The following is a 9,745-nucleotide window of genomic DNA, read 5'->3' on the forward strand; positions in this document are numbered from 1 at the left end:
ACTTCTGCTGTCTCTACTCTCTGCTTTTCTAGTTCACCCTGTCCTTCTGGCCTTTGTGTTCACAACATTGCTTCCTTCATTACATTCACCTTTCAACTTCCCATGGGCACTGCTTCATTGCGTTTTTTAGGCTGCACCCCACATCCTGCCAGCGGAGTGCAATAGTGACTAATAAAAGTGTCTTGGCCAGCTTCTATCCAACAAACAAACATTTTCTTTTTGTGTGGGAGGGTAAAACTAAAAGGTTATTTAGTTATGAGAAACAGTTCTTGTTTTGATACAGATGTCAGGGTAGATATTGAAAGACATTAGAAATTACACCTCTTGTGCTTTGCCTGTTGTCTTCGCAGATGTCTCAAAAACACAGACTTTCCAGTATTAGGTTTCCAATATCATTGTTATAAGAGTTAACCTTTGTATTTCATCATTTTAATGTATTATTTTTTGGGTTTATAGCTTCAAAAATATCAAACACAATACAGAACAGCATAGAGCAATGTGATATCGACACATAGTTTAAAAAAAGTAAATAATGGAAAGGTCACATATTTAAAAATTAATTGCAGGGCATATAATTGAAGAAGGTAGTTTGACATTCTTAAAATTAATTAACATTCTGTGGTAACATGAGATATGAATGCTTTCATCAGCCACAAGATAGGAATTCTTTCTGCATAAAAGTGTGGGCTGATGGACAATCGATACATTCGTGCAAGTGGAATACTCAAAAGAATAAGCACATCGATAAATTCAGAATGGATTGCTCCACAAAAACATATCAATCAGCAGAAGAATGTGCTAAAATCATTAATCTCCCAATTTTTGTGTAAATAGAAGTGGAAGCACTCAGAGTCCACTCCAGACAAATAAATAAATATGAGTTCATGTTTCATTCCTTCCCCTTCACCCAAATGCTACAGGAACAATCTTGGTACTCGCTTGGCAAGCGCAGAGAACTCAAACTTCACAGAAACTTTACAGAAAAGGAAACTAAAAGATCCCACATTTCTTCAATACATTATCAACATTTGGCAGGAGGGCCTTTTCAAATTCCCAAAGCTTTTTGTCCACAAACAGTTGTTCCTTGGTGAGGCTCCCTTGTAGGGGCCCTCTGACGTGCACAATTCTGCACACATCTGGTGGTACCCTGTAAGTACCTCCAGCATTCTTTAGGACTGAGTGCACAGACGTCTGCACCACCTGCCTGGGATTGGCAAGTATCTTGGTAGGATTGAAAACGTGCTTCCTGTCTGGCTCTCTGTAAACATGTTCCAGGATGTTGATCCCTGGCACCTTCTTCCACTCTGTGCGGTTGAACCGGCCACTCTCATCAAACTGGCTTTTCGGGAAGATGTGGTTCTCAATGAGAAAAACGGCCACATTTGGTTGTTGGTGTTGGAGATCCTCCAGGAGCAGATGTAGGTTTGCGTGTTGGTAAGGCATAATGATCTCATCAATGTCATTCAGCAGCACATACCGGGACCTGTACATGTTTCTGTAGATGCACTCATTAAGAGTAGTCAGTTGACCATAGTATTGCATGTCCCCCCCATGCTCTTTGAAGTTCCAGCCTTTGGAGGGATTGAGGAATTGGTCTATTGGCCATTGTACAATTTCCAGCATGCCCTCCTCACTGTAGTAATGCAGCACCTTCTCAAGGTCTGGACCACAGCTGGTGTTGTAGATAACCACTCTCTGAATACCCAGGAGCCTGTACACTTCCATAGTCTGTACAAACTGAAGGACATTGTTATAGCTTGCAAACAGGTTGGAGATGCAAATTGTAAATTCATATGGGAAGGCTTCCTCTTGCCATTTCTGGTTCTGTATTGGTAGGAAGTCTATGTGGCTGTCCACCTTGTCTGGCAGGAGAGAGACTGTGACGTGTGTGGCATTGCAGTTTGGTTTATTTTTACACAGCACATCAGTGGTCACATATGAAAATCCAAAATGGTCACTGTGCACATCTATTTCTGCAGGAGTGGAATAATTGTTTCCACAACAGAAAATACAAAACAGTGGCCGCAGGTGGTCTCTGTTTAAGATGCTGATGATCCGAGTTGCTCCATTTACCCTGTGGTCTTTGAAGGCAGAAACCATTAAATGTTTTGAGTTCTTAATTGGGGTTATAGTTTTCTGTTTTGAGTTCTTAACTGGGGTTACAGTTGTCTGTTTTGCATTCTTAATTGGCGTTACAGTTGTCTGTTTTGAGTTATTAATTGGGGTTATAGTTGTCTGGTTTGAGTTATTAATTGGGGTTATAGTTGTCTGGTTTGAGTGTATTGGACTGTCATCATTATGGATAATTGTGTCATCGTGTACGTAAAGGCTTGAGCTGAAATTCTTACGATTCATCCACATGGCAGTCGTTAATACAAAGATGACTGTAATGCATAATGTCCATTTCAGTAACGTTTTTTTCTCCATGTAGAACCAGCTGATGTCTTTCAAACCTGCAGCAGGAACGAAAAAAGTAATATAACATAAAACAAAGTTCTGTTATGTCAGGCATCCAATATTCCAGTCACTGATAATTTGTGAGTGGAATTTGGGGACAGATTTCATGAGATTGCACTTTTCAACCTCCAACATTTTAATCCAAGTCAAATTTGCGTGTCACTAAATGGAAATTTGTTCATTTAAATTTGCCATAATGTGAGCAGCACCTACATGTATCTTGAATTTAAGTTGTACAATGTTGTAAGCAAAAGGCATTAATGTTACTTGTGATTTACCATTACATCATTTACATAACATATACTGCAGATATATTGTATGAAATAGTACATAAAAATGAATCTGTTTTAAATGTGTGTTTCATAGAATGAACCTCCTCTGTGCAATATTCAAAATTACCTGTTTGTTTGTTTGTTTTCATAACGCCAAGCGAATCCGTAAGTATTGCGCGTCTCCGCTTTGAAAAGTGTAGAACTTGCACAGTTTAAACGTCTCAGCTGGAGAGAATGAAATATTTGAAATATACGTAAGCCTACAAATTACCTCAATTTACCTAGGACCCCTGAATGGGTAGGCATTGTTGAATAACGAGGCGATTCCCAGCATTAACTACTCGACAATTATATTCCGATTTACGATAATAACAATCTAATTATATTCATGTTTAAATATAAACGACCTAGCATACAGCCTACTATCTAATCACAATTGATTGTTAAAGTCTTTTTATAAGCCTATAGGCGGTACATTTCCAGACCAAGGCCGCGTTTCCTGATAACGGAGTCTCTGAGCGTTTTACGAAGACTCGAAAGGTATACCTTACTAAAGTTGCTTACTATTCTAAGAGTATTCCCCGAACTATCACTTTGGGATAACTTCTACGTGCGACGTTACTAGGCCCATCGACTCGCTCTAAGATTATGCACCACATGCAGCGACTGTTTGACCGAGTTATGAGATAAAGTCGTGTTATTTATGAATAAAACACTGCAGGAATACTTCGAAATGTTGCATTTATCACGAGTGCAGGGAACGTATTAATAGAATTAAAACTTACAAACGAAATTATCCGACCGTATATATAATTTTCGCCAAATTATATATACGGTTAGTGATACGGTTTGTGGCTACGCCATCTAGCAATAGCAATTCTTTGGCATGTCATATTTTATTTACATTATTTTAATATCTTTGTCATGGTGCCTTAAATGCCTTTGCAATCAGGGTTGATTTGCCAGAAGCACCATCACATTACTGGTGTAATTCTCTGATTAGCTGACGTTTTCAATAAAAGCGCACCAACAAGCAAAGCGCACCAACACGAAAACAAATTAAAACAAAATGAGATATGGCGGGGAAAAACGGAAATAAGCGGTCCCACAGCTTCACACCAAACGAAATGGAGATGTTGTTACACGTGGCGCTCCATAAAGAAACATTATTTTCCTTGGCTACTTCCGAGAAAATTAAAATGTCAAATTGCCACGTACTAAAACAGATTCAGAAGAACAATGGGAAAATAGAATCCAATTAAAGAACAAGTAATCTTCAGGACCGTGGCTTTGTTTCTCACGGTTTGTCCAAATGCCCATGCCCGACGAAAAAGCATTTTTAAAAGTTCAAACGTAGGCTGTGACTAAACCCCACGATATGAATTAGATTAGCCTATTTCGCGTTGTTCAAATTGTAATTGATAGTTTCCTACAGCGTTTTGAACAACGCTGTTTTCATATTATTAGTCTTTTATTATTAGATGAATTTCAATACGGCAAAACACGAGTATAATGCCATTCTGCATCGACAAGCAAGTGCCACCAACCTCGTGAAGCCTGAGTATTTCCATCCATACGTAAGTCTTCTGAAGAAACCCAGAAATGTTTCACTTTTAAATTTTGAAAAAATATATATGAGGAATGAGGAAGAGGTCAGATGATCAAATCAGAAGCAGCGAAGGCTACTCGTATTTCTTTGGTGGTGACTCGGAGGCTCATTCTGTAGCTACGCAGATCATTTAGCTGTAAAGATGACAGATCTGAGGTGTGGCCCAATAGTGCCTTTTGTGATCTCACACACAAATCTCACACATACAACGCCCCCTATTGATTGATTGATCTGCGTCCAAACGGTAATAAATGAAGACAACTACCTGATCACAATACTAGCCTACTGGAGGTGGCAAAACAGCTAATTCGACGAAGGGGTGCAATATAACTTTTATTCTTCATGTTTTACGCATGTAACCTAGACCACACTAAAAGAGATCACTAAGGGTCTGAGTAACTAGGTCCGGGAGTAACCCGGTATTCCCCACTATCAGGTATTCAAATGAATGAATGCACGAGGAGACGGTGTACAAAAATAATGCACTTTAATTTCTGGTGTATTTTGGTTGACGTAGAATATATATCAATAAAGACTTTGTTCAAGGTGGAAAAAGTTGTATAAATAGTATCTATAAATATTACACATACTATTCCAATAGTACAATAATACAGCCACAGCCAGTAAAGTTACTGCATCACACACTTAGTAAAAGGCCCCACCAAAGACAACACTGCCTATGACCACAGCACACTAGCTGGACTGGCATGTATATTACCACCCCTCTGCATGCCCCCAGCCCCGGCTGGCAAAGGAAAGAAAAGAACAGGCCTCGCCAAACAAACAAAAAGATAATAAACAAACAAACAAACAAACTTGGAGGTGGTTTTACACACTAGTAAGGCACACAGAGTAACTTCCTACAACCTAGCTTTGACTCACTAGTTTGACATTTTTTCTGAAGTAGGGAAAAACAGTGGCTACAATTCGCTCCTTCATAAAATCCTCGATCAACATTCATACCGCTAGCCATCCTTCGTTATGTTGGGATGTGACGTGAACGAGGGAGCTGAGAGTATTGACGCACCATGCACGTACTACAGGCAAAGATGACAACCAGGCACCAGACGACTGATACACCGCTTCGTATTAGATCACCGCCGGCAGAATCCCTATGCAAACAGTGCTCTTACCACTGCGTTTGTCGCACCAACTACTTTCAAACAAAGAGCGGCTGCCCGGCATACTATTTTACCTGCATTACTTCTGGTCACACGAGGAGAAAGCATCAGGTGACTCATTAAACCTGATCATGTGAAATGAAATCAGGTGTATCTCTGGCTTATCCCCCTCCCACCCGTCACACGCAGACACATTATAAAGTGAAAGCAAGCCAGACAAGGTCTGGTATCGAATAAAGTGTCAGTGAATTGATAACCCTGGCGTAGAATCCAGCTATTTCAGTTACCAGCTGTTTCAAAACATAGCTTCAGATGGTCAAACTATGTTGAGTATGGAGCTGGTTCAAACTGGCTGTTTTAAAACCTTGCCAAGCTGTTTTTTTGTTGTTGTTGTTGTTTTGTTTTTTTTTTTTTGATGTTTCATATTAGTCTTTTATTATTAGATGAATTTCAATACGGCAAAACACGAGTATAATGCCATTCTGCATCGACAAGCAAGTGCCACCAACCTCGTGAAGCCTGAGTGAGGACCTAAGTATTTCCATCCATACGTACATACGTAAATCTCACATATACAACGCCCCCTATTGATTGATTGATCTGCGTCCAAACGGTAATGAATGAAGACAACTACGTGATCACAATACTAGCCTACTGGAGGTGGCAAAACAGCTAATTCGACGAAGGGGTGCAATGTAACTTTTATTCTTCATGTTTTACGCAGACACATTATAAAGTGAAAGCAAGCCAGACAAGGTCTGGTATCGAATAAAGTGTCAGTGAATTGATAACCCTGGCGTAGAATCCAGCTATTTCAGTTACCAGCTGTCATATGCGGAGGCATTAACCGTGAAAACCGTGTAGGTTACACTCATAGAACTGCCGGTTTATTTCTCAAGCACGTAAATATGACATCACAGGTAGGGCACTACGGTGGCTCATACATTCACTTATCACTACAAAATGTAGTAAGATGTAAAGATTTAAAAATGATGAAAATGAAAATTTAATTTTATCTCCCAGTAAATCCCTTTTCTATTTCATGAATGCTCGCAGGTAATGTACGTGCTCATTAAGAACAAATGCCATTTTGTGGAATTTAAATGCTATTCCATAAAATGTCCAGTGTTTAATTTAGTTTTAACTTTAATTCTGTGATCCTTATTGGGCTCTATCTATTCCCTGTAAGGGTATATCTAAAATTAAGCAGTTTACTGTGTATTTACATGTTGTACGGGTCTATCTAAGTCTAAACAGTTTACTGTGTATTGATATGTCATACGGGTCTGTCTACTTGATGAATGTAGCCAACATTACATCCTTAAACTGTAAAGGAAGTTGTATTGTCCAGATGCATCCTGCCTCTGCTATCTATGCTATGTGGCCATCTTCAGTGAGATCGCTGTGCCTGTCTGCGTCCTCAGTGTACCAGGAACCTGCAGAGCTCATGGAGGGAGGAAATGGCTCCGTGGTTTGTGCCGTTTCACACGTGAAAGAGGGCACCAGACTGTTGTGGATAGAGGTGGAAAGTCAGCAGAAGTTCACCAGCGCTGACGGGATTGAGTTTGCGCTCTCGGTGAGAAACGCCACGCTGAAGCGGATCGCTTGGGTGTGTGCCGTGTTTTACAAGGACCGTCTTCGAGCCCTGCTGCCGTTAAACCTGACGATAAAGAGACAACCCACACAAACCACGCAACCCACACAACCCAGCCAACCCAGCCAACCCAACCTATCCACTGAGCTCTCTGCTGGAGGTGAGGGAGGGACTGTCACTTACCGACCAGAAACTACAGGTGTGTGTGTGTGTGTACATATTGTTCAGCATGTATGTACGCATGTATGTATGTACAGTATGCCTGCATGTATTGTTAATGTTGATCATTCCAATCCCAAAAATAATCTCTTTGTCAAAACAACAAACTGAATGTATGCGACAGAAGACAGATAAATTGTCAAATGAGTTTCATGTTGCGTGTACACTTGTACTGTATGCATGTGTGTGTGTGTGTGTGTGTGTGTGTGTGTGTGTGCGTGTGCACATGCGAGTGTGTGCACTACCTATCCTTTGTTTGTGACTTATTAATCCTTGTTTACTGGTTTATTTTTCATAGGAATCATTCCGTGTTATCTTTTCCCTGCCTGTTTCACTGGTCTTCTCCTGTGTCTTGCAACTGTGCTCATAATCTATACAAAAGTGAGACACCAGAGACATCAAGGTAAGGAACTTGTATCTGAATAAAACCAGACAATGGATTGTGGAAAAAGAACAAGTGGAAGCCAGTGAATCACAATCTCCAGTGACAGCCCTAAAGGAGGGGTTGGCAAACGAAACAGATACACCCAGTTATCCCATAGAATTAGGAGGGTATCGTAATCATATAGTGAATACTTTGTTTGCCTTGGGAGATAAGAAGAGGTTATTTAACACTTGCAACCTCGAATACCCCCCACTAGAGTCCTGTCTAAACTGTGAGATAACCGTGAAGTCTAGGCAGGGGGCCAGGGGCCTGTACGGTTGTCTCTAGGCAGGGGGCCAGGGGCCTGTACGGTTGTCTCTAGGCGGGGGGCCAGGGGCCTGTACAGTTGTCTCTAGGCAGGGGGCCAGGGGCCTGTACGGTTGTCTCTAGGCAGGGGGCCAGGGGCCTGTATGGTTGTCTCTAGGCGGGGGGCCAGGGGCCTGTACGGTTGTCTCTAGGCGGGGGGCCAGGGGCCTGTACGGTTGTCTCTGCAGCCTGTGCTTTGTCTTGAACAAGACTGAATGCGTCAATATCATCGACCTAGAAAATCACAGAGAAAATTTTGAAATCTTAGAGCATACAATAACTGTATATCCAGACATTCTAAATGACCCATTGCCAGAAGGACTAGTCACACCTCTGCCATGTATCGGCACAGTTAGGTTCTATCCTTATGATAAACAAAGAGGAAATGTTGTAAAAATGCACAGGAATGTATTTCCTTATATCTACGAAGACCTTGATGACAGATGGGAGCCCAGTTAGTACTTGGTACTCCCTACCGTTTGATCCCTGGATGTTAAAGCTGTATGGGTTAATTGAGAGGCACTTACGGGCTAAGATTGGCTTAGTGCGAGGGGTATAAGGGGGTGGCGATACGTTACCCTGGGGCTGTGGAGTTGGCACACCGCGCACTGCCGGCAGTAGTCCTCCACGGCTCTCTTGATTCCCAGCCAGTAGAATCGGGAGAGGACCCGTTCCAGCGTTTTCTCCCGTCCCAGATGTGCCCCCAACAGGTGGGTGTGGCCCAGATACAGCACCTTGGAGCTGTGGGTCTGGGGTACAAGAAGCTGCTCTACTTCTTCATCATTCAGTTTACAGACCCGATAGAGGAAGCCATTTTGCACTTTGAAATAAGGAAATGCCGGCCTACTCACCCCTCCTTGTGGGACGCCCTCAATATAGGTCGCACTTTTCCAGGCCTGGGCGAGGAGGGGATCTTGCAGTGGACGGATCCAAAATCAGTTGGGGCCCTTTCTGCTGTTGTGTGGAACTTCGAAAATTCCCCGGGGGTACCCCGCTCGGCCACCAGGGGCCGCGGTGAGTTCGACCCCTCCGTGGCTGTATCCGTGGTCCCCGTGGGAGGTCTTCTCCCTGCTTAGGGTGGGGTCTCCTCTCCGTCACTCTCCCCGGAAGGGGCGACCCAAACCGGGTGTGGCTCCCGGGGGTGCTGACGGCGGGGTCAGGGGGTGGCAGCTGACCTCTCCGGGGACAGTCCCGTCCCAACAGCACCGCCAGCGGGAGATCTTCCACCACGCCCACCTTCCCGGTGAACTGCCCCCGAGGGGTGGTGATGGTTACCTCAGCGGTGGGGTAGTGTCGCACAGCACCATGGACGCACGCGACGGCGATTGCTGCACCGCGTCTCTCTCCGGCCAGGGCAGGTCTCACCAGGGTGATGGCGCTCCCGGAGTCCAGTAGGGCCTCAGCGTCGTGGCCCCCGATCCGGATGGGCAGTCTTGGGGCCGCCGGGCCCTTGTGGGCCGGTCTCTGGTGCTGTGGCCATGGACTCCTCCCGGCCGGGACAGTCCCGGCTCAGATGGCCCTCCCGGCCGCAGGCAAAGCACCGTCTTGTCTCCCACCCTTGTCTCCGCAGCCCCGCTCTTTGAAGGGCGCAGCTCCCTCAGCTGTGCCTGAACCGAGGGGCGACATGGCTCAGGCAGTAAGAACAGTCGTCTCATTGGCTCAGGCAGTAAGAACAGTCGTCTCATTGGCTCAGGCAGTAAGAACAGTCGTCTCATTGGCTCAGGCAGTAAGAACAGTCGTCTC

General features: G+C 43.7%; 1 protein-coding gene across 3 annotated transcripts; it reads right to left on the reverse strand.

Annotated features, from left to right (window-relative positions):
* Positions 1–541: 541 nt before the first annotated feature.
* LOC133133942 (uncharacterized) lies at positions 542–5,478 on the reverse strand. Of its 3 annotated transcripts, none has more exons than XM_061250253.1 (2): positions 5,366–5,478; positions 542–2,453 (listed from the first exon to the last, which is right to left on the reverse strand). In XM_061250253.1, exon 2 carries the CDS (start codon positions 2,425–2,427, stop codon positions 991–993), a length of 1,437 nt encoding a protein of 478 aa, XP_061106237.1. In that variant the 5' UTR covers positions 2,428–2,453; positions 5,366–5,478; the 3' UTR covers positions 542–990. The 3 variants fall into 3 exon arrangements, with proteins under 3 accessions (XP_061106237.1, XP_061106235.1, XP_061106236.1); XM_061250251.1 differs by lacking the exon at positions 5,366–5,478 and adding an exon at positions 4,277–4,470; XM_061250252.1 differs by lacking the exon at positions 5,366–5,478 and adding an exon at positions 2,857–2,957.
* Between the last annotated feature and the right edge of the window lie 4,267 nt (positions 5,479–9,745).

This window comes from Conger conger, chromosome 7, assembly GCF_963514075.1.
Source record: "Conger conger chromosome 7, fConCon1.1, whole genome shotgun sequence".
Lineage (NCBI taxonomy): Eukaryota > Metazoa > Chordata > Actinopteri > Anguilliformes > Congridae > Conger > Conger conger.